Source organism: Nicotiana attenuata, chromosome 2 (genome assembly GCF_001879085.1).
Source record: "Nicotiana attenuata strain UT chromosome 2, NIATTr2, whole genome shotgun sequence".
NCBI lineage: Eukaryota > Viridiplantae > Streptophyta > Magnoliopsida > Solanales > Solanaceae > Nicotiana > Nicotiana attenuata.
This window is the reverse complement of record NC_031990.1, coordinates 72903071-72928332: the sequence shown is the minus strand read 5'-3', so window position 1 is coordinate 72928332 and position 25262 is coordinate 72903071. Positions and strand designations below refer to the sequence as shown.

The window sequence follows — 25262 nt, the reverse complement described above, 5'->3', positions numbered from 1 at the left end:
TGAGGGATGCCTAACACCTTCCCCTCGAGATAATTTCTAGCCCTTACCCAAACTCTGGTTCTTCAAACTCAAACCCTTTTAGTGTCCTAATGCACTTTAATCATTAGGTGGCGACTCTTCAAACTCCAAAACCCAATTCCCAAAAGGGAAGAGAGTTGTCCTCCCAAGGGTCGTAAACTCGATTTTGCCTTAGAAAAAGGGGGCATCGACTTGTGCAAGGCCGCTTGACTATCATAGTGAATAGGAACAGGGCTGCAAATGGGTAGACCAAGATCACCCAAAAGACGAACTAACCAAGAAACTTCAGGAACAGTTTTCCTTAAGGCCCTGTACTCAACTTCAGCTGAAGACAAGGATATAGTGTGTTGCTTCTTGCTTTTCCATGAAACAGGACTGCCACCAAGAGTGATATAGAAACCAGATATAGTTTTGCGAGAGACAGCACAAGCAGCCCAATTAGAGTCAGAATAACTAAGAAGAGAGAAATCATAACTGTTGGAAAGCAGAATACCCTGGGTTGGATCATTCAGAAGGTACCTCAGAACATGTAATGCAGCATGCATGTGGGGCACTTGAGGCTTCTGAAGGAATTGACTCAAGTGCTGCACAGAAAAGGAAATATCTGGTTGATGTGTTACAAGAAGTTAAGTTTGCCTATCAATCTCCTATAGGTGCTGGGATCAGTGAGCGGCTCTCCCGTGTCCAACACCAATTTGGAAGAAGGGTCCAAAGGAGTGAGAATAGGAGTGAAATGCTGGCAATTAAACTCAACAAGAAGATCAGTGGCATACTTCTTTTGAGTCATAAGGTAGCCTTGAGGATGTTGGGAAACTTCCAACTCCAATAAATAGTGTACTGTACCCAAATCCTTTATCTTGAATAAAGTCCAAGAAGGGCTTTAAAGAGTTCAACTCAGATACATCATCCCCAGCTAAGAGGGTGTCATCCACATATATAGCAAGAACCACCAGAGAACCAGAAGTTGATTTGGTGAAGAGAGAATAATCATTAAGACTGGAAATGTAGCCTCTAGAGAGCAGGGCTTCAGACAGTTTGGAAAACCACTGTCTGGAAGCCTGCCTGAGGCCATAGAGGGACTTCTTAAGCCTGCAAACCGGTAATGAAGAAGTGGAACAAGAAGAGATGTAAAGGCCAGGGGGAACCTTCATATAGACCTCCTCACTTAGGTTACCATGGAGAAAGGCATTGTTTACATCAAGTTGAAAAACAGTCCAACCTCTCTTGACAGCCAAGGCCAGTAGACATTTAATAGTGGTTAGTTTGACTACAGGGAAAAAAGTTTCAGTGAAATCAATGCCTTCCCTTTGAGCATCACCCCTAATAACCAGCCTTGTTTTATACCTTTCAACAAAACCACCAGTCCTTTGTTTGATCTTATAGACCCACTTACAAGGGATGGCTTTCTTGTTAGGTGGTAGAGGAACAATGTCCCAGGTCTAGTTTGCTTCAAGAGCCCTATATTCTTGTAGCATAGCCTCCTGCCAAGTAGGGTTTGATGCTGCCTGCTGGTAAAGCTGAGGCTCATGCATATGAGGATCACTAGGAGAAACCATGGAGGAGCAGGAAGTAGAGCAGAATTGCAAACATAGTCATTTAGGTAGGTAGGTTTGGTAACTGTTCTAAGATATTTCCTAAGAACAGGGGAAATATGAGAAGAAGAAGAAGAAGAAGAAGAAGAAGAAGAAGAAGAAGAAGAAGGAATGTTAGAGCAGGAAGTAGAAACAGTAGAACTAGGATAATGTAGATTGGAGGTGACATGACTAAGAGGAGGAGGGGTAGGTACTAAAGGAGACACAGGAGGACTCGTAATAGGAGGAGGAAGATTCTCAGTACCAGGAAGAGTGGCAGAAGCAGAAGACGGGAATTCAACAAATGGTTGCACAAAATAAGGAAAGGATGAGAAGAAGAAGATGCTGATTATAAGGAAAAATATGTTCATGGAACACTACATCTCTAGAGTAGAGAACAGAAAATTCAGAGAGATTCAACAATTAGTAACCCTTCTTCCCACAGGGGTAACCCAAAAATAAACAGGAGATGGCTCTTAACTGGAATTTGTCCCTACCCACCTTAGGGGATGTGGCAAAGCAAAGGAAGCCAAAGAATTTTAAGTGTTCATGAGTGGGTGGATTGCTATGTAATTTTTCATAAGGAGAGAAGTTGAGCAGAAGAGGTGAAGGCATTCTATTGATAAGGTAAGTAGCAGTAAGTATACACTCACCCTAAAACTTGAAAGGGAGCTTAGACTAAAAGGGAAGAGCTCTGGCAACTTTCAAAAGGTGTTTGTGTTTACTTTCCACAACACCATTTTGTTGTGGGGTGTGAGGAATGGTTGTTTGATGAAGAATACCATCATTGCTAAAGAAATCAATGGCTTCAGCACTACTACTAATTCAAAAGCATTATCTGACCTAATGGTATGAACATTGGATTGAAAATGAACTTTGACCATCAATGTAAGGTCCCTAAGGATAGATAGGGCATTACCCTTACAAGAGAGAACGTATGTCCAGGTTACTCTAGTATAATCATCCATTAAAGTTAGAAAATACCTGAATCCATTATATGTTTTAGTTTTATAGGGTCCCCAAATGTCAGTGTGAACTAGTTGGAAAGGGGCAGTAGAATGTATAGAACTGTCATGAAAAGGTAACCTCTGTTGTCTAGCCATTGGGCAGATTGGACAAGGAAAGATTGTTTAGAAGAAATTTTGTCAGACAAGTGAGAAATAGATCTCATTTTATGAAAAGGTATATGACCTAACCGTTAATGCCAAAACAAGTCTATTTTATTAATGGTGGATGTTTAATTACATGCGAAATCAACAGCAATTGAAGATGTTTGATTACAAGCAGAATTAACAGCAATTGAAGGTGGATTGAAATAACAAGTAAATGAACTTGGCTTATTACAAGAAATTGAACTAGGTTGAACTATAGAGGCAGTAAAAGAAGATGGAAGTAGATCAACATCTAGATGTCGATAGTATAATCTCCTAACAGCCTTACCAATTACCCGTGGCCTCTTCAGATAAGGGCCTTGTAAAAGACAATTGGTTTTGGTAATTACTGCTATGCAATCCAATTGTGAGATAAGTTGATGAATGGAAATTAAATTGAAGCAGAAAGAAGGTACAAGAAGAACATTGAGCAATATTATATCATGTCTAAGGTGTAGTGATCCAGTTGATATAACTTTTACTTTATAACCTTTAGGCAAAGTAACAAGGGTTTAGGTAAATGTGTGAGATTTTGAAGTAGATGCTTGTGTGGAGTTATATGGTTAGTGGCTCCTGAATCCAAAATCCAAGGCTGTACACCTAGATTTGAAGATTGCACATGCATGAGAAACAGGATAATCAGCAGCATAAGCACTGAACAAACCTGCAAAATGAGCAAAGGCAGAGTCTTCTATGGAGGAAACACCAGGAGACATCCAATAGAGAGTTGAACTTGCTAAAACATACTCAGGAGATGTTGATACTGCTCCTCAGTAAAACCATAAGCTGAATTATCAGAGGAGGCAGCAGAAGAACAAGGAGGAGAGGTATATGGAACTTCAGTCTCGACACAAGAGGCTGATTTCTTGTTCTTGGTGAGCTTAAAATCAGCAGGGAATCCATGCAGGCTATAGCATTTGTCCACAGTATGTCCAATTTTCTCGCAGTACTTGCAAGACACAGAATTAACATTCCTTTTGGAGTCAAAGTTGACTCTCTAAGTGAAGTTCTTGTTGTTGTTATTGTTGAAAAAAGTAGGAGAGGCCAGAAAAGATGCAGAATCACCAGAAAAACTAGGAGCATATGGTGCTTCTCTCTAGCTCTCATCTTGTCGTAGGATAGAATAGACTTTACCTATGGGTGGTAAGGGATTCATCATCATGGCGGTGCTTTTGACAGTAGAATAAGATTCATTTAACCCATTGAGGAATTGAAACAACTGATGATCTTCTATGAACTTGGGAAGAGCCCCACATGAACAGACATGTCCCATATAAGAGGAATTCAATTCGTCCCAAGGTGTTCTAAGCTTAGTAGATAATTAGCTATGTCTTAAGAGCCTTGCACAGTTGTACTTATCTCTATAGATTTGTAGATATTTGATGATAGACTATAATTACGTATTTTATTCGCTTATTACACTCAAATTTACTGCACTTTAATTGAGTTTGAGCTTTAATCGCTAGTATTTTGGACTAACTCTGTGTTTTATGCCTTGTAGGAGTGATTCCGAGCTATATAGATGTTGTGCAATGAATTCAAGTGATTTGGAGCTTTGAAGTCTAAGTAAAAGTGCAAGGAATTAAGCCGAGATCGTGTCAGGGGTCAACTTTGATAGTTAAGAAAAAACGAAGTCTCGAGTAGGCATATTGCGTACTGTCTAGTAAAATAGACATAACTTTTCGCTCACAACTCCATTTGGGCTAAACAATATATAGTTGGAAAGCTAACTCAGACAGCTACAACTTTCACGTTTTACATTTTTTCAAATTCCAAATGGAACAGGGTGAAAAACTCGGTCAAAATCGCGATCGCGGACCTGGTTGCGGACTGAGGCAGTGCACTTTAATATGCGCGGTCACTAGCGCGCCCGCGCTAGTCCAGGCTTGGAAAATTGTCCTTTTTCACATTGGATAAGGTATGATTATTTGGGCCCAACCCTACTTGGTATATATACATGAAAAAATGGTATTTTGAGGAGGTTGGACAGATTTGAGACACAGATTCGACCTAAGGAGGCAGAGACACAATAGGAGCAAGGCGAGGAATTCTTCTACGAGTTTTTCCTTCCTCTTCCTATTTTTCGTTGTTGGTTATGACTTTTAGTATTGTAGCTTTACATACTATTATGAATAGCTAATTTGTTATCTAGGATTTTGATGGAACCTTTTGTAGGATAAATTCTTGTTATGTTTTTATATAATTGAGCCGTAGTATTTTCTCTATTTGTTCAACTATATTATTCTTGTGGTTGAATGAAGGACCCTCAATTAGCTGTGCCTATTTAGTATGTATTACTCGGGAGAGAGTGCATATTTAGGTAGTTATTGAACAACATCACTCCCGACGTATGTGAGGAATCAATAACCAAGGGTTTAAAGGTGGAATTAGGGATAACGAAACCTTGGGTGCGATCTAAGTGAGCTGTAATTAAAGTCAGCTAGCGTAACTCGGGAGAGTATGTCTAGTAAATTTATCGTAATTACTCGGGAGAGAATTACAACGCGCGGAGCGCTCATGATCGGTAGAGAATACTTAGGGGAAAATTATAGAAGACATAGCGGGAAGGACTCCGACAATTGGGGAAATCATAACTCTAGACCTCCTTAATCTTTTCTCCAACCTGTAGTATCTTTAGTGTTAATTTATTATTTTAATTTATTAGTTAGTTAGTTAAATACAAGAATCTTAATATCTATAAGTTAGGAATTGTTCAAGCTTGTATTCTCGGTGATAGTGAACAACTGTAGCTAAGCCTTAGTTCTCTGTGGGATTCGACTCCGGACTTGTAAACCGGATTATATTTGCAATGACCGCTTAGTCCTTTTTATAAGGCATAGTTGGGCGTGATCAAATTTTGGCGCCGTTGCCGGGGAACTACGGTGTAGTTATAGTTGTATATATTGCTAGGGTTCAAGTTTGAATTTTTATTTTGTTTTTTTTTCTTGTATAACTGTTGATTTGAGAAACATGACATCTTGGAATTATGGGAATTTAGGTGTAGATAATTCTACTATTGATCTCCATACATATTGTGAAGGAAACCACCCGTGGCAAAATTTTCAAAACGTTCCTGAGAGCGAGTTATGTGCACCAACTCAATCTTATTTGTGGAATGTGTGTGATGTGTGCGGTGGTAAAAATGGTCACTTTTATGGTTGTGCTTATATTTCTTATCTTCCCCCAACCCCTTACTATGATGGTTCTACCTTTTCTTGTGAAGTTAACAGGAACAAAGAACCTGGGGATGCATACCTGAAGGAGATCAAGGATATGTTAAAGTGCCTTCTGAAACAAAATAATGAAAAATAATTGCAGATAGAAAGGCAAGAGGCAACTATTCACAAGTTGGTGGCTCAATTGAGTCAAGTGGTTGGAGCTTTTAATGCTCAACAAGCCAATATTGAGGATAGTAGCCAAGAAGAGCATCAATTTGAGGTGTTAATTCGGGAGGTCAGAGTAGAACATCAACAACCTAGCCAACTACAATTTGAGGATGTCAATGTTGAAGAAGTGAGACTAGAGCCAGCCAAGGACTTTGAGGATATAAATTTTGTTGACTCTAGTATCATTGACGTTGAGGTTGTTGAAAGTCCTGAAGTTCATGTGTGTGAGCGCATTGGTCCTCACTCCAAACATTTTTCTACATCGTGCTTGGATGACGATATAGAAATAGAGTCATCCGAACCGATTGAGAAGTCAAGGAATGAGGAACAAGGGGCCTACATTCTGGAATTTTTCTTGCCAGAAAGACAGGACTACATACCTCATCGAAAAGCCAAGAAGCGTAGAATAGTACAATGGTTGCTTGGGCCAATTATATTTGTTCCTCCACCCCTGTAGCATAGCCGAAAACGTGATGTCAAATTGGGGGTTCAATTCATAAGCTCGAGGTGGAGGCAAAAAGTGACTCGCGTCGTGCTGCGACGTTAAATCAAGCGCTTGCAGGGAGGCAACCCGGCTTTATTGCTTTTTTTTTTTTGTATTTCTCTAATTGTATTATGTTTGTAGTGTCGATTTTTTATTTACCAGGAGCATGGAAAGCAAATCTATTGGAAGAATGCAACAGCAAACTAGATGGTTGGAACAAAGTGTAAGGTACCCGCACGAAGGACCAGGCTTGGGAGAAGTCTGAGTACCCTATGAGATGCTACTGCTTCGGCCTTTGGCCTACCAGGGAGTTTCTTTTACCCTCTTGTATATATGGGTGTGCATTGAGGACAATGCACAATTTGAAGTGTGGGGTGAGAAGATTGTCTGTGTGACTTTTTATGCTATGTTAGTTATGTTAATTTAATTGAATATTTTTTTTAAATAGAAAAGATTGGACTTTTCCCGACGATGGATCTATTAGATAATTTTCTTGAGGGATTTAAGTCTAAAGAAAAAAAAACAAAAAGATTTTTTTGTTAGGTAGTGTAGCAATTACCCCTTGGTTTTCTTTGTGCCGCGGTTCTTTTCCAAGGGTTTTGTTTGAACCGGGTGTAGATGGTTTTTTTGGGGGAGTAGGAGCCATTGTGTTGTGTTTTGAATTGAAGCAATATCTCTTAACTTTGTTATGCCTTGAGAATAGTAAGTACTTTGGTTGTGACGCTTAGGCTCAGTTTTTGACTCTTGTATAAGTACCTTAAATTGTATGATTTTAACTTTGCTTAACTGCTTTGACTAGAGTATCTTGATGAATCCAATCCTGAGTGAGTTATGTGCCATGTGTGTGTGAGGTTTGGGTGTTATTCTGTGCATTGCATTTGATGCCTAGAACTTGCTCCGTATGTTTGCAAAGCGAAATAGTAGTTTTGTTCAGTCTTAGAAGTGATATAGGCATTTCTTTGTTGAGCCAGATATGTATGTTTGACCCGCCTAATTGTTATGTATAGTAGTTAACCCCTTTGAGCCTGTAATCATGTTTCTTTGGCAACCACATTACAAGCCTTACCCATTTGTTTGAATTAACCATCTATTTGGACCTTCTAACCTCTCATGAGCACTTGAATTGTTATGAGCTGTGTAAAAGTTAAAGTATGGGATGGTTGGTTACGCTTTTGAATGGAACTAATGAAATAAGGAGAAAGGTGCACTATTTTGAAAAAGTAAGAGCCACATGAATTTTTTTTTTAAAAAAAGGAAAAAAAGGTGTATTGTTGTGAAAAAATAGTATTCCTTGATAAGTGGTGACTCTTGATGTAATTGTGCTTAAAGAAGTATGGGGTAATATACATTGATGTGAAGGTGGAGTTTGGTTTGACATAAGTATGGGGTTTGAATGTTAAAGTATATGTATTAAAGTGCTTAGGGAGGTGTAGTCACTCTTATATCTAAATGTATCCTACCCGTCCCGCAGCCTACATTACAACCAAATAAAGTCCTACTTGATCCTAGACTGAATAAGCTCGATTAGTAGAGTAGTACACTACGGGCAAGCCTATGGTGCATCTTTTGTGGCATATGAATGTTATTTCTGAGAGTGAGTGAATTCTTTCTATCTTGAGTTCCTAAGTGCTCTTAAATTTTATTGTGTGGAACTACTCTCTTTTGTTGTGTGAGGGCACTTGATTCATGAAGGAGAGGTAATGTCAGTGACCTCTATGTTAGAGTAAGTGGGTGAGTTGTGAATAATGCGTGGCACTTGTGAGTCAAATCTTGAGGTGAAGATGTTACGCTTTTGTGCTTAGTCTATTTTAAATATTCTTGGTGTGACGAGTTAGGAGAATTGTTTAAAAAAAAGGTCGTGTCTATATAAAGTGTAGTTTGATTGCTCGAGGGCGGGCAATGGTTTAAGTGTGGGGTGTTGATGATAGGCTATAATTACGTATTTTAGTCGCTTATTACACTCAAATTTACTACACTTTAATTGAGTTTGAGCTTTAATCGCTAGTGTTTTGCACTAACTGTGTGTTTTATGCCTTGTAGGAGTGATTCCGAGCTATATAGATGTTATGGAATGAATTCAAGTGATTTGGAGCTTTGAAGTCTGAGTAAAAGTCCAAGGAATTAAGTCGGGATCGTGTCAGGGGTCAACTTTGATAGTTAAGAACAAACGAAGACTCGAGTAGGCATATTGTGCACTGTCTAGTAAAATAGACATAACTTTTCTCTCAGAACTCCATTTGGGATCCACAATATATGATTGGAAAGCTAACTCAAAGGGCTACAACTTTCATGTTTTATGTTTTCCCAAATTCCAAAGGGAACAGGGTAAAAAACGCGTTCGAAACCGCGATCGCGGACCTAGTTGCGGACTGAGGCAGTGCACTTGTTAATATGCGCGGCCACTAGCGCGCCCGCGCTAGTCCAGGCCTGGAAACTTGTCCTTTTTCACATTGGAGAAGGTATAATTGTTTGGGCCTAACCCTACTTGGTATATATACATGGAAAAACGGTATTTTGAGGAGGTTGCACAGATTTGAGACACAGATTCGACCTAAGGAGGCAGAGACACAATAGGAGCAAGGCGGGGAATTCTTCTACGAGTTTTTCCTTCCTCTTCCTATTTTTCATTGTTGGTGATGACTATTAGTATTGTAGTTTTACATACTATTATGAATAGCTAATTTGTTATCTAGGGTTTTGATGGAACCTTTTGTAGGATAAGTTCTTGTTATGTTTTTATATAATTGAGCCGTAGTATTTTCTCTATTTGTTCAACTATATTATTCTTATGGTTGACTGAAGGGCCCTCAATTAGCTGTGCCTATTTAGTATGTATTACTCGGGAGAGAGTGCATATTTAGGTAGTTGTTGAACAACATCACTCCCGACGTATGTGAGGAATCAATAACCAAGGGTTTAAAGGTGGGATTAGGGATAACGAAACCTTGGGTGTGATCTAAGTGAGCTGTAATTAAAGCCAGCTAGTGTAACTCGGGAGAGTATGTCTAGTAAATTATCGTAATTACTCGGGAGAGAATTACAACGCGTGGAGCGCTCATGATCGGTAGAGAATACTTAGGCGAAAATTATAGAAGACATAGCGGGAAGGACTCCGACAATTGGGGAAATCATAACTCTAGACCTCCTTAATCTTTTCTCCAACCTGTAGTATCTTTAGTGTTAATTTATTATTTTAATTTGTTAGTTAGTTAGTTAAACACAAGAATCTTAATATCTATAAGTTAGGAATTGTTCAAGCTTGTATTCTCGGTGATAGTGAACAACTGTAGCTAAGCTTTAGTTCTCTGTGGGATTCGACTCCGGACTTGTAAACCGGATTATATTTGCAACGACTGCTTAGTCCTTTTTATAAGGCATAGTTGGGCGTGATCAATATTTCAACCCATGTGACTGCCCAAACCTCTCATTAATATCTTACACCTCCTTGGCAGTCTTAAAACACATTACACTAGTGGCAATTTCTCTAGACATAGAGTTTATGATCCAGGACTTACATATATGATATAGGAATGGTTCAATGTAAGAAAAATTTGACTGAATTCTGACCATATCATTACATCTTTCCCAATAGGCGTAATAGGGTGAGTCTGCACTAGGTTGAGATATTCTTCCATCTAGGATCCCTAATTTATTCTTGGCAGATAAGGAAGTGAGCATGCTACTTCTCCAAAGAACAAATCCCGTGCCATTAAAAGGTATTGAAACCAATTGACTGTCATGATTGTCCGAAGGGTGGACATACAGAGGGTGAGAGAGATCTAGGGAGAAAGGCACAAAACCTCCAGGGGTGGAGGTAGTGGTAATATATACATTATCATGGATACTACCCATGGCAGCATACATAGTCAAATCACACAATCATAATGTATACAATCACCAGAAATCGGAGTTGACTTGAGATGAACAACAATCTCTACCATACGACATGCAAAATCACAGAATGTGCCTCAAACATGGAGAGAAATAGATTGTAAAGTTGTAGATAGGAAGAATGTTACCAGCCTTCTGAAATAGAGAAGTAATTCTGAGCAAAATGCGAAAATCCTAGGACGACACTCGAATGGAGCAGAAAATATCGATAACCACTGGATCCCAGCAATACAACACCAGGAGAGACGACTTCAACACAAAATTATAGAAATCCCCAATTTTTCTTCGAAGAACTCACGTTTCAAACGAGAACCCCAAAATCAGGGAACCAAATGAAAAAGACAAAAACTCCGGTCAAGGGTAATATCGGAGTGAAGCTCAAGACGAGATGATACCGAGTCCCTGCTCTGATACCATGATAACATCATCAATTTCCATTATCGAGCAAAAGAAGTTGAGAGAAAACCCTAAGGTTTCTGAAGATAGAGAGAGAAGAGAGAGAGTCAGTTAGTGTAGAACATTCAGCTGTCTTATTACAAAATATATCTAAAATGTAACTAAAAATAGCTAAAGATCTAATTAAAAAACTGTGGGCTTGATGGTCTGGCGGACTGATCCACTAATGGGCCGTGCAGCTTTTGCTTGTGTTGGGCCTGGACTATAGTACCAATGTTAACAGTTGTTGTTGATATTATAACTATTATATTTGTTTTGGAAGACCCCCAGAAACAGAAAATCATACTAGAAGGTCTATTATATAATTACGAAGTTCAATTCGTGAAATAGCACAAGCTAGCCAGTTTTCGGACTGGTAATTGAAAAATAGCCAGCGTTTGCAAATTTATTGAAAAATAGCCACTATTTTGCTACAACATGAAAAGTTCCAGCATAATATACTAGAGATTGGTGCACCTGCGTATGAACTTCCAGCATATTATGCTGGAACTCCAGCACACAGAAAGTTACAGCATAATATACTGGAGATTGGAGCCCCTGTGTATGAACTTATAGCATATTATGCTGGGCGAGTATATTATGCTGGAACTCCAGTATATTATGCTGAAACTCCAATATATTATGCTGGAATATTTTTCGGTTTTAGAACAGTGTTTTCGATCAGATTTATCTTTACATGAAAAATGGCAAAACTTCGATTACTTTTGAAACTGTGGCTATTTTTCAATTACCACTTATAAATCTGACTATTTTTAAATTTCTCCAGTTCAATTAGCATCATAAATTATCCTTCTCCCTTTTTTCATTTCCTCGATCTACCTATCCCAAAACAATTTAGAATGATAATAGAGATATTCTTTTTCCCAACGGGAAATTTTTATAACAGATGCGTAACATAAGAAAGAAGGCAAATTATTTGTATTATTTTGAAGTTCTTGTTAATATAGTGCTCTTTAAAAAATACAATATTGCATGGACAGGCTGGTATATGTTGTTGCTTTCCACTAAATTCTGCCGAAATATGAGGCTGATTATCAATGTTAGGATATGTTTTTCGTAATTTTAATACGGCATCAAGTATATGTGAATTAATAAAGAAACTGAAAGTAACATCAGATTCATAGAACTAATCTTCATCTTGATTTGTTTGCTTTCTGATATACGGCAACTAGCTTAGTCAAAATAATTTAATTTCATATTTGGTTAATAACTTGTCTACATCATGTGCTTTTGATCTTATTGTACAGTCATCCAGTGTGTGTTATTGCTTCCCACAGATTTTTCTAGTTAACAATCTATTATCTTGATTTTCATCAGTTGGCAAATAGTCTAGAAGAGTGATTAGTATAGTTGTGGCCTGTGGGAATTGGCAGAGGGCTTTATACAACATTGGGCTTCAATCGGTTCATAATTGACCCATAAAGTTACAAAAGAAAGTGCCTGTAGCCCAATTAGCGAGTTGGTACATCGAAACAACACCAGGTAGCCATTCTAAAGGGCTGCTATTTAGGTAAATTTTAAAAATAGCTAGATTTACAACTGATCGTTCAAAAATAGCCCAATTTTAAAAGTAATCGAAATTTAGCCACTTTTTATATAAAAATAAATCTGAGCGAAAACACTGTTCAAAACCCGGAAAATACACCACTATATTATGCTGGAGTTCCAGCATAAGTATACTTGAACTCCAGCATATTATACTGGAGTTCCAGAATAAGTATGCTGGAACTCCAGCATAATATGATGGAGTTCCAGCATAAGTACACTAGAACTCCAGCATAATATACTGGAGTTCCAGCAAGTATATTGGTCCAGTATAATATACTGGACTTTGGAGCACCGGTGCTCCAATCTCCAGTATATTATACTGGAGCCAGCAAAGTATACCAGTCCAGCATAATATGCTGGAGTTCATACACAAGTGCACCAAACTCCAGTATATTATGCTGGACCGGTCTCTATTGCAGCAAAATAGTGGCTATTTTTCATTGACTTGGTAAACGCTGGCTGTTTTTGATTGACCAATCCGAAAATTGGCTATACCGTACTATTTTTACCTGCTATTTAGGGAATAGCCAAGTATCCTGAGTTTTAGTCTTTCGGTTGGACAAAAATGTGAGTTGTCCTGAAGTTAAAATTTTTAGTTTAAAATTTTAGGACAAAATAAATATTGGCTAATTCCTAAATAGCATCCTGAAAATGGCTATATGTGTACTTCCCAATTTTGACGTAGTTGTAAATTGTTAAAGAGTTTTCACTGTCATTATATTATTGTAGCAAGCATGTTGAATCAAAGACAATATCTCTGTAATCCTCTACAATTTCGGACCATGGAATAGCAATCTGAGAACTTAAAAAATGTCTCCTTCAAGACTTCACAAACGATAAAAAAGAGCTCAAAGAGAAAAAAACAATTGCATTAGCCATGAATCATTCAAGTCTGCTGATTAGAGAACACAAGTACACTTATCACGCCTACATTTCTTTCTCTTACACTGATTAACGTGGAAACATAAAAGGCAACGGCAAAGAGAAGAAAAATTGTATACACTTGGCAATTGATATCATACAGCTGGTTGTCCCTTGGAGACGCAGGTTTTAATTCTGAAAATAATTCCTTGTATACTTGAATTTAGCAACTGCAAATGATACTCCTCAAAACTGTTCGCATGCTTAGCAAGCTGGCTCTGAATATCAACATCTCCATCCCATCCAAGAAATAATATGACTGATTTCTCATCTAGTTTATATCTTTCTAGAGTAATCTACGACTGTCTCATCCGAGTCGTGGCCATACAACCTGTCTCAGAATGAAGCTGTTCAGACAAATGGTTCTACCAAATTATTCCAAGAAGGAAAGTACACACTAGGATGATTCATGTGATTATGCATGCAAGCGATCTTATACACTATTTGTTGGGGAAGGGGAATGAGGTGACAGAGCAGATGGCATCAACTATGCATTGGCAAAAAGAATAAGAACTTGGCATGGAGGAAAATATTTTCCATTAAAAAGGTTCGATGGGTAAATATTTTACCTTGAAAAATGATTTCTGGATCATTTTAAATGTTTGATAAAATATAAGAGTCGGTAAAATATGATAACTGTATAAGAAAGGTATAAATAGTGTTTTGATAATATATTTGAGTACTAAAGGTTGATAACAGTATTCAAGTGTTGGTTGGCATGAAACAAATGATATGGAGCAGAACATGACATATCTTTAAGTAAAAGAAGACATTTTCTCCCTTTAGTAGAAAGTAGTGTCCTTAGAAAAACATTTTAAAAATTCAAGATAACCAAACACTTTTACATAATTTTCTTTAGATAAATACTTTTAGCAAAAACATTTTTCATCATACTAACCATACCACACTTTTTTTTTTTTTGATAAGTTGGATAAGTACTTACACATCAATGAGGGATCTGAAGAAGAATAAAGGAAAGACAATATATGCACACAGAAATCACAACCCCAGCAATGAAGTTGTGAAGCAGCTTCTGATTGTCTCTGGTGGGTACGAAAACTGTCTTGAGTGTGTTGGTTAGTTCAAAAAGCCTATACGATATCTGCAGAAGGGAAGTTGTAGGCCCGATTGAGAACACAGATGGAGAGAAAATGGATCAGATGAGATCATAGCCAAAAAAAGTTCAGGACAAATGAAAAGAGAGAACCATAAGCTTACCAAAACATAAATTGCAGTGACAAGCATAAAATTAAGCATAGGATAGTCTGGAATAAAGGACAGGAGCCACTTCGGCTGTCCATTCGGCATATTTGTTCTGCACATGAAATCAGGAAACACTAAGAACTCAAAGCATGCTGACCTTATCAACACAACCAACATCTATTAAACATTCTCTGACAAGATGCAAGAATTGAAGAAAAATTACTCTAAGAGATATTAAAAGGAAACTAGGTAAGAAATCATTACAAGGAAACTTTAGAGACAGGCTGGGAAATAAAGTACATTATGTAAGATTAAGGATGTCAGTCATTTACATTTTACAGCTATGGAATTGGAACAGTAATACCCCTGTGAATTTTAACCACACAGGAAATGCTTAAGTTAGCATATTACTTGGGAAACATCACAAGGTGATAGAATGTTTTGGATTGATCAGAAATGATTAAATTGAGGGGGCAACTATTGAATTGCTCGAACAGCCTCCATTTAAAAGTTTAAATTGTTAAGAGAGGGAAACTTCTGTTGATATATTTTTGGGTTTGACATGTACCCCCTTATGTGCAAGCTGATTCCTTTTCTAGGCCAAGCATGTGGAACGTGTTGATGGGTGACAGTGAGACTTGAATGCAGGAACTCATAAATACCCACATTAAACTGTGCGAATTGGCCCATGTAAAAGCTCAATTATTAACTGTGGGACAGTTTCTATTATTTATTTCAGTCTGAAACAACAATCATTATATTTAGAAGAACAGTAAAATCCACACACCTCAGCCAGATGTGGAACTGGGAGATATACGTTTCCAATGTGACTTTGCCTAGCCACCTAGAAAAATTGAGCACTTAACCGTTAAAGAAGAGGAAATAAACACAGCTCCAACATGTTTAAAACAAAAAACGAAAAGATTAATCTGCTGGACAGGAAAAGGAATAAGGTATTAAGGTCTATGAATGAGCACCAACACTAAAATCCAAATGGGTCAATAGAATCTTACGCAAAGAGAGTCAAAGAGAAATTCCGTAGCTCCTGAGTAAAATTCCGCAAGCAGATGTAAACACTGAAAAAAGGAAAATTAATGAGGAAGTAGCACAAGACTTCAGGAGAGAAATACAACATACTTTCTTTGGTTTGGCATATTGTAGGCAAGCAATAGTTGGTGTTGTATACAAGTTCACATCAGAAATAAAGGGCTAAAGTAGAATTTTAAGAAAGTTTAATACACACGTTATGGGAATCCACGAGGTGTAGGGGTGGAGCTTGTTGTATGCGGTCTTGTCCAGCTTGTATATGTATTCATACCACAAGTACCCAACCTGAGGAAGACGGAATGAAAACTTTACAAATTGGAGGGAAAAAAAAAAAGGAAAAAGAGACGCTGCAGCAGCAAATATAGTTGATGTTATGTTAGAAACAAGATAAATCCTACTCACAGCTACAGCAACAGCAACAACTGATGACTTGATTGTTCGTCTCCGCTTAGGTTCAGACTCCTCCAGTTTCTCCATCCACTTCTCAACCTGAAAGGATAAGATATTCCAAAAATAAGTCTTACAGAACAAGTGAAAGACAAAAAACTAGGAATTAGAGTTTTATTAACATTACATTAGGGTGAAAGTAGGCATATATCATGCCAATAATCCATATATAGCGGTCCAGTCCAGATCTGAAATGCCATTCATGCAAGCGAGGGAGATCAGGCTTGGCTGGATCACTGTATCCTACAATTTGAGAAAGTAGAAAACTATAATCAGGTGATAAGAGCTTACGCAAGAATCCATAGAATGATACAAAAAGAAAGGATGACAAGAAAAAGGGGGGAAAGATTCTTTAGTGCTCATACTATTACTTGAAACACAAAATACACTTGAGACAGTTGTTTAGCATTGACACTACAATTACATATGTGACTTTTCTTGCATATAATGAATGAACCTAAGATAAGCACCTCTTAGCATGAATATTGGTCCATAATTCTGTTCCATATAGGTGATTTTCATGAAGACATCAAATCAAATTCTGCAATTATTTCTGAACCATGTCACTTATGGTGATATTAGTTTTGAGAACTACTTATAACCGAACTTATAATGATGGCATTTGCCATTACTTAGAGCCATACATATTTGTCTTAAGCATAAATGGCATGAAAGAGTGGGTAGCATTTTCCACAACTTAGTTGAAGAGACTTGCAAACCGAAGTTCCTTGTCCAAGCACACAAAACAGTAAATATTAAAAGTGATTTTGGAGAAAGGAAAAGAGTAAGTACACCGTAACCAACCTAACATAAATGCGAAAGGACCCCAAAGAAATTCAAAAACTCCAGGAATCTCCCAAATCAGGATAACCACGACAAAGCACATAACTAGCTTCAGAGCCATCACTGATCTTTTCTCGTTGTAGTTGTGGCCAATGCCAAGGGCTCCATATACCATGAGCGTAAAAAGTGTGTGCATTGGGCAGATGTAATACAGCATATAGTCATTGTTAAGAACAATACAACAAAATATAACGAAGAAATTCAGCCTCCACATCATCTGCACACAAGACAAAGTTTACCCTATTAACAACACCGAACCTAAGAAATGTAAGATACCACCAAGAGTCTTCTGATTTAAGGTAATAAAGTATTAACACATAATGTTACCTGAGCAAATCGAGCCAGACTAAAATCTTTTCTGATGTAATAATAGGAGAAGTTCCCAAAACCAGTCATCCAAACATATGCAGCAATGAAAACACGAATGGCATTATATATCTCTGTTGCAGCAAAATAATGATACATCAAAAAGAGGACCTGTTGCAAACAAAAGGATAGATTATTTAGACTGTGCAAATGTGGAGAACATTACATACTGTAGGAGTATTTACAAAGAGCAGTTCAAATGTACAGGAAATAAAAATATACACATGAAATGTTGGGATACTTGAACAGGAAAATTCTGAGTATTCAAAAGAGTATCTGCATGATTTACTGCTTCTTAATATAACACACATTGAACAAAGAAGTTGTGCAAGAATCAAGTAACTACTTTGTAACACACTCACTGGAGAGACAGAGGAACAAAGGGTGCAAATGGAAGGTATTTCCCTAAAGAACTGTCCAGATTTACTTCACACAAAACTGAAGAATAAGTAGATCAAGAAAAACGTGATAGAAAACACTTGCCTGCATCCATCCTTTCCACTCCTCTGTCTGATGACGGTTAAGATAAAGCAAGGATTTTCCAGATAATGCTGATTTGTCGTTGTGTTTCTTGAAAGAAGTCATTGCTGAAACTATGATCAGAAGACAATACAGAAAGAGGAAGAGGTCCCGATTGTAGCTCTGATCAAGGAAAACAATATCAAACAGCACATTGTTACTTTGAGCTGCACTTGCTGGGTTGCAAATATACATCTTATACATCCGAAATGGAGTTGATACTTAAAAGTATAACTCAGCAATGATGCAGAAATCATTGGGCATCATGTCCTTCATTCTAGTCAACTACCAATGCAGATCCTGTACTAAACTCTCAATACCAAGAACTATATACAAAACTAAGGGGATGGGCACAAGAAGCAAAGAAGACAACAATTTATCAAGAATGAGTTTGATGCTTGTGGATAACATTTAAACATGGAAAATTTGAACTTTACAAAATAAACCAATTATAGTAGAGAAGATCCAAAATTTTCTAGAAAGTACAAATGAGTTTACACATTAGCATGCATATCATATATACGCTAGTACATCTTCTCTAGAATAATACTAAAATTATTTCCTTTGGAGCAAAGCATGCTAAAGTTTTGATAAAATATTTTGAAACAACATTAAGACAAAAGTTACACAGCACAATTTCCACATCCATCAGTTCAATCAGGATATCACATACAGGGGTAAATAATGCCCAAGATTCCAAAGTAACAAATCATTTAGGCTGAACTGGCTGTGTATATTTAGCACAGTATGCAGAGAACACATTACTCTAGGCGCACCACAAAGTGCTCATGCGCCATTATCCATGAGGTTAGTCAAAAGCATGATCTAGCAAGCATATTATGATGCATTATTTTTAAGTTAAAAGATTATGAACCTTAGTAGAATCTGCGAAGAAATTTGTGCGGTCACAGATATAGAAATAAAAAAGGATTCCTCCAAATTCGGACCTGTATGAGATTGAAGAGAAACAGGTTAGTATGAGGAAAAAAATGCATCCTGCATACTGAAAACAACCAAGAGACTCACATTGCCCTTAAAGTTGCTCGATTTTCGAGCAAAAAGGAGTCCTCCATAGTTAGAAACCTATAAAATAATTAGAAAATGTTTAATGAAGAATGAATTAAGAAAGTTCAAGGAAAATCAACCAATCTACACAGTGCACTGACCTAACTATATTTGTTTTTATTGATGAACTTAACAACTTCGTAGATGCAGATTTTGACAGACCTCCTTCCAGCAAGACAGCTCGATCTTCTTCCTTGATTGTTGCATTTTCCAATTCAACTAGATTATTATCTGAATGACTGCTGTCACAGAGAAGCCAACAATATAAAATGAGACAACTAATAATGTAGGATAGTACAATTGCTTGTATGTTTTTTGTATAGCTAAAACAACCACAGCTGCTTTCAGAAATCAAGTAGTGTAATGACACTGCTCACTAGTGATTAGCAAATAGAAGCCATTTCTCAGTATTCTACAAGCTCCATAGTGAAGGGGATATATGAGCTTGCAATACTTTTTCCTTTTCCTTATCGGATGGAGATCAATTGGGTGGTTATTTCAATGTAGAAAATTGTGTGGGTCAATTTAGTGGGAAAGGAAGGTTGGTCTACTTCACGGCAAGTATTGAGCTGTTTAACTTACACTTTAGACGGGAACAACCACTTCTTGTACTCCAACCACTCAGAGTATAACCATGCAACAAGGACGGGGATAAATCCAAGCAAAAATGACACCTGAGACATGAAATGTGAAATCATTCAGTAGATTCTACCACAAATTTGCCTTAACGGAATAAAGAAAATCAAACGAAAGAACAAGATGAATGATGTTCGACATTGCGGCAGCGCAAGTGCAGTACACTTACTCCAAAAAAATTAATTAATACGCAAAGATAATTCCATAAGAACAGCCATTTTGGCCTTCAGATTCCATCTTCGTTATCAAAACATGAATAATTTGTTTACCGACAGTTAATAAACTCCAACAGTAACAACAATAACATGCTGCTGCTCTTTATTAGAATAAACATAAAAACTCAGAGTTCCCGAAATTTCACAGGAAATGAATCTCCTCATCTCAATGCTCTTAGAACAAAATTCATTTTAACTACTAATACACTTTATGAAGTTGTACACTACCGTAGTTCAACTCCAACGGATCCGGACCCAAAAAGAACTCACAATTATTACTGCATCCCCACATTTCCGTTGTTTAACTCTTATTTAAAGGATCCGAATCAAAAATCAAACTTTATTTAACTTCAAGAAGAAAAAATCAAACTCATCAGTATAAACTGAAACGATCAACAATAGAGTTAGTACCTGTCCAGGCGTAAGAGGACCGGAAACTGCCGCCATTTTCCAAAACAAAAAATATGTATATAGGGATCACCGACAAGTGAAATTCGCTGAAATAGGAGAGAGAAAATATGGAATGGATATTCCCGACTGGTTGAAGCTCAGCAATAAGAATGTGTATTCACATACATTATATGTACGTATATTGAATGGAGACCATGAGATTATATATAACAGGAGAAGAATTTGTTGAAACCTCCCCTATTATGGAATAAAATGGAGAGATCTGAAGCAATGAAGAAGATGAAGAAGGAGAATCCCAAGTAGGGGGGTTTGGGTGAGGTGGGTGGAGGTGGGATGGGGTGGGGGTAGGGGTAGGGGTTGGGGATGTAACGACGTCGGTCGCTACGCGTTTCTGCGTTTTGGTTTTGGATTCAGATTTTATTCAGAAAAAATGTCTCTGTCCATTTTTCTTTCACTACCAACCGTTGATGGTAGCGGTTGTGGTTTTGGGTAGTTGGGTTTTTCTTTTTCTTTTTTTCATTTAGTTGCTAGTACATTGTTTTCACACACGTTAATTACCTGTTAAGGTTTAAATTTAGAAATTGTATTAAAATTACCACATTCTATGTACTCTCACTACATTAAAGATATTAAATAGATAATTTTTCTTAAATTTATATCATAATTTTATTAATTGAAAAAATATTTAGCTTTGACTGATAGCTCAGTTGTAATATTGTATTTAAATCTTCTTTCGTTGTCCGTACACTTCTTAAGAGATATATTAGACCCTCAATCATAAAAATTTAAACAGGTCTTACTTAATTAGAACCAAAAAAAAACAGGAAAAAGAAAATCTTTTTAGAGGAAATAGTTCTGAATATGTTAGATATGTAATGAGGATCTCGTTTGATTATAATATGCATTGAACAAAACCTAATTAACTAGAATACTAGAGATAAGCTGATTGAACTCTACCATATGGACAATTAATTACTGAGATATCATCACATGTAGAATTAATTATTATCCTTTTGTATTAAGAAGTTTAATCATGAATGCACTAATAAGCAAGTCAATAATTAAGTCGTACTCCCACCTGCTCATATTAAAAAAAGGGATTTTTACCTTCCTGTACCACATATGAAACATTATTACCCTCAATGTTTAAGGTTTGAGTTAATTACGTTTCAGCATACCAAATTACCATTTATATACCATAATTCAAATCAGGGATATAATTAAGGGTGCATTTATATTAGGCATAATTATAGGACCGTATATTCCCACTTTCTCTTTCCTTTCATCTCAACTAAAATACAAATTCAAAATCTGAATTTATATTAGGCTAACCAGAATACACTCATTGAAGCTGAACCCTCGAGTGGATTTTTATGAACAATATTCAATCTTTTTCTTTCGACTAGAGCTGCAACGATTATAGTAGAAACAGAGTAGATCATTCCAATAACGATCATTTGGAGAATACTAATGCCTCTTTCGTTTCCTGTTGCCCGTCTTAGGACAGGTACGAGGATTTTCTCATAGATAGTGACAGATATTATCATGCCAACAGCTGCTAAGGCAAAAATTGAAGCAGGGGGGATCTCAAAATTATGAATGATTTTCCGGTTCAGTTGCACGGCTTGTTTGATGAAAAATGTTGCTGCTTGTGCTACAAATACCAAATGGTATCGTGGTTAGCCAAATGGGAGTAGTGTTGATCACTAGCTTCAATTCTTCTACATTGGTCACGGTTGTAAGTTTCCAAGGATTCTGCTGCTGCTGCTGTGATTATACCCGCTGACCACATTAATCTACAATTCATCTACAGAAAACAATGCATCTACAATTAGAATACAAATGATCTACAATTCATCTACAAAATATCTACAAACTGGGTATATTAAATTTTAATATCCCAATTCCCATTCGATTGTAGTTTAATTGGGATTCGACATAATTGTAGAAGATTTGTAAAAGTTTTAGTCTTCCCAATCTACAATTTATCTACAATTTCTAGAAATATGTCTTCTTCTTCTTCTTCGAGTTTCAATCTGAAATTCAGTCAAAACCAAGTCTAATCTTCACCAAAACTCCTCAAAATTGAGATATAAACTCCAAATCATATTTCCGATTATTTTCAACAACACCCAATCCAAACAAATAATGATTTTTGAAAACCCAAATTTGATATCAAAGCTTTCAAGCTTTTTAATGGCTATCAATGGTGGAAAATATATGGAAGAACAGATGAAGATGAAGTTGAAGAACAGAAATCTCCTTTCCGTTTCAAAATTACGCAGCTTCCAGATCTCCTTTACGTTTCAAATTTCGAATTTAATTTGGAATAAATCAATCCCAAATTTTGTGGCTGATTTTTCGCGCGCAATAAATGGCAGATTCTGCCTAATAAATGATTGGTATATAAATTGTAGTTAAAGTGTGGACTGGGCGGGTAATATACAAACTATGCACATTTTTGGTAATAAGGTTTCAAATATGGTATAGTTAGGAAAACATCCCATAAACAAAAATCATTATCGTTACTGAATTCTTTGTGGATTTGGGCTACTTGCATACCCTAATTAATCTAATATGGGAAAAAGGTCAAAATTGCCCCTCTACTATTGTTTATCGGTTGCTTGTGCCACCCGTTATACTTTTAGGCCATTCTTGTCCCTACCGTTAATGAACTTTGAATAAATACCCCCAACCCTAACGTCTATACACTGTGGCAGCTGACCACATGAATTTTATCCAAGTCAGCTGCCATGTCAGCTTCCACATCAGCGGGCCCACCAATTTAAAACCCCACAACACCCATTTACTATCCGTCTCTTACCAACAATTAGAGCTCAGAATTAGTACCATCAACAGGTATGCTGGATATGCATGAATATAGCGAGAAAAATTGTGCAGAATTCTCAAGAAGGAATTCTTTTACACAACCAGGAGCTCTATCGAAGATATGGAGTTGGAAACTAGGGCACTGACTGAACCTCTTCCAACAAATCAACAGGTATAACAAACACAAATATTCACTAAAATTTGACTACGTTGCACTGATAGATTTGTTTTGAACTAATTTGCTTCTAGGCTTACAGAAACCATCGCTTATGCATAATTGAAAGATGGCTTAACAAGTATCAGATTCTTTACCCCAAAGGACATGTATTAGGTTTTTGTTCTGGTCATCCAATATACCCACGATCCTGTGTACAAACACTCAAAAGAAAGGAAAAATGGCTTCGTGAGGGGCTCCAAGTGAAAGCTAACGAGATACCTGCAAAGGTTTTTGTCTGCACATAAATCTTTTATTCACCTGCAATATGACTTTTGATTGTCCAAAACTCTACAAGTACCTTAATCTGCTTTGCTTTTACGGTCAGGTTCTGAAGTATTCTAGAAAGCAGAACAAAGAACAGGATGTTAAGGATGATGATTATGGCGAGGAGGATTGTGGAGGAACTGTCGCCCTCTATGGACAGTGGCAAACTGAACCACTGTTTCTTCCTCCTGCAGTAAATGGATTGTGCTACTTTTGTTCTTCCCAAATTATTATTGGAGTTCTTCAATGTCCCAATTTTCCTTCATGGGGTCATCTGAGCCCTAATTGTTGGTAAGAGACGGATAGTAAATGGGTGTTGTGGGGTTTTAAATTGGTGGCCCGCTGATGTGGAAGCTGACATGGTAGCTGACTTGGATAAAATTCATGTGGTCAGCTGCCACAGTGTATAGACGTTAGGGTTAGGGGTATTTATTCAAAGTTCATTAACGGTAGGGACAAAAATGGCCCAAAAGTATAACGGGTGACACAAGCAACCAATAAACAATAGTAGAGGGGCAATTTTGGCCTTTTTCCCATCTAATATATTGCCATTTAAGATAACAAGGCTTACTTGGAACAGAGAATATATAATGGTAATGATAAGCTTAATACAGTGCATATAAGCTCATTAAATTAACATGATTAATCCATACTTAATTTGCTCTATGAGTACAAATAAAGCAACAACTTTGTTAGGTGGGTTAAAGAGATTACTGAAAAGAGATTTTAAGGTTGTTGATAAAATTTAACAGATAAGCAACGACAAGATCGAACGCATAAGTGTTAGTTTAATTTGGAGTTGTTTTTTTAAAGTTTAGAGTTGAGCTAGTAGTGAAGGTAAACTTCTGCCCAAAGGTGAGAGAAATTATTTTGGTGGAAAGTGTACTCTTTCAAAATACATTTTTGGCAATTAAACACTAGAATAACTTACTTTTTGAGAAAATATTTTTTCCCTTATGCTAAACACACTATACCCTTTAAATCATTTATCAAAAAGGGGTGAACTATATTGGATTAATCGAGGAAGAGCAACAGTGGCGTAATTTTCGTAAGCGGTATCAATATTTTAAAAACTAAATAAATAAATTACTATAACGACAAGCGGTGTTATTTTTGTATTTATACTCAATATTTTAATTTTATTTATTATTTACACAATGGAAAATATTCGACGAAGCAGTGTCACGTGACACCGCTTCAAGCAAGGTGCCTATGCCCCTGAAGAGCAATGCGGCTGTTGCAATTCAATTAGTCAAGCCTATCAAATACTCCCTCGAGTCCACTTTAATTGATTTTTTGGTCCTTTTTTGTGATCCACAATATTTAATTTTTTCAGATATTAAGAAGGAAGTAACTTCTTTCTTCCAAAATTGCCCTTGAAGTAAAGAGCCCAAGAATATTTGTTATATTTTTAATGAATAAATTATGGTTAATATGGTCAATTTCCTTATTAATATGTTTAACAAAAAAATAGGAATTTCGGTCAAAGCCTATTTTTAGAAGTACTCGGGTTACTAATAATCAAGGAAATCGATATTCTTGCAGTAAGAAAGGAAATCAGAATAACAAAGTAATCAGTTAAAAGCAAAAGTAAATAATTATATTCCAATAATAGTCAAAACTTGTCCATACAAATGACATTTCTTTTTCTTATGTAGTCATCTCTAAGTACAACGTCTTTTCCCTTTTATGATCGAGTCATTATGAGCATTAATGACATTAATGAAACGTTATAATTGGTAATCGTAAATGTTTCGTGAAGATTCTGTAACGT

The 25262-nt window shown here is 36.8% G+C and overlaps 1 protein-coding gene across 2 annotated transcripts; it reads right to left on the bottom strand.

Moving 5' to 3' along the window:
* On the bottom strand, positions 13350–20524 carry LOC109212493 (protein REDUCED WALL ACETYLATION 3-like). Of its 2 annotated transcripts, none has more exons than XM_019376143.1 (16): positions 20179–20524; positions 19499–19590; positions 19018–19158; positions 18878–18934; positions 18726–18798; positions 17816–17974; positions 17294–17443; positions 16928–17183; positions 16251–16366; positions 16079–16165; positions 15873–15961; positions 15643–15705; positions 15417–15473; positions 14645–14741; positions 14370–14528; positions 13350–13757 (listed from the first exon to the last, which is right to left on the bottom strand). In XM_019376143.1, the coding sequence occupies exons 1-15, from the start codon at positions 20212–20214 to the stop codon at positions 14373–14375; spliced, it is 1629 nt and encodes a 542-aa protein (XP_019231688.1). In that variant the 5' UTR covers positions 20215–20524; the 3' UTR covers positions 13350–13757; positions 14370–14372. The 2 variants fall into 2 exon arrangements, with proteins under 2 accessions (XP_019231688.1, XP_019231694.1); XM_019376149.1 differs by having other exon boundaries at positions 13699–13757; positions 19018–19155.

Excerpts from the sequence above, each read along its gene's own strand:
- LOC109212493 (XM_019376143.1), bottom strand. The coding sequence starts at position 20,214 with ATGGCGGCAGTTTCCGGTCCTCTTACGCCTGGACAG. Across the intron at positions 17,444-17,815 it reads AGTGGAAAGGATGGATGCAG|GTCCTCTTTTTGATGTATCA; the intron begins GCAAGTGTTTTC and ends TGTTTGCAACAG. Across the intron at positions 14,742-15,416 it reads CAGTTCCACATCTGGCTGAG|AACAAATATGCCGAATGGAC; the intron begins GTGTGTGGATTT and ends TTTCATGTGCAG.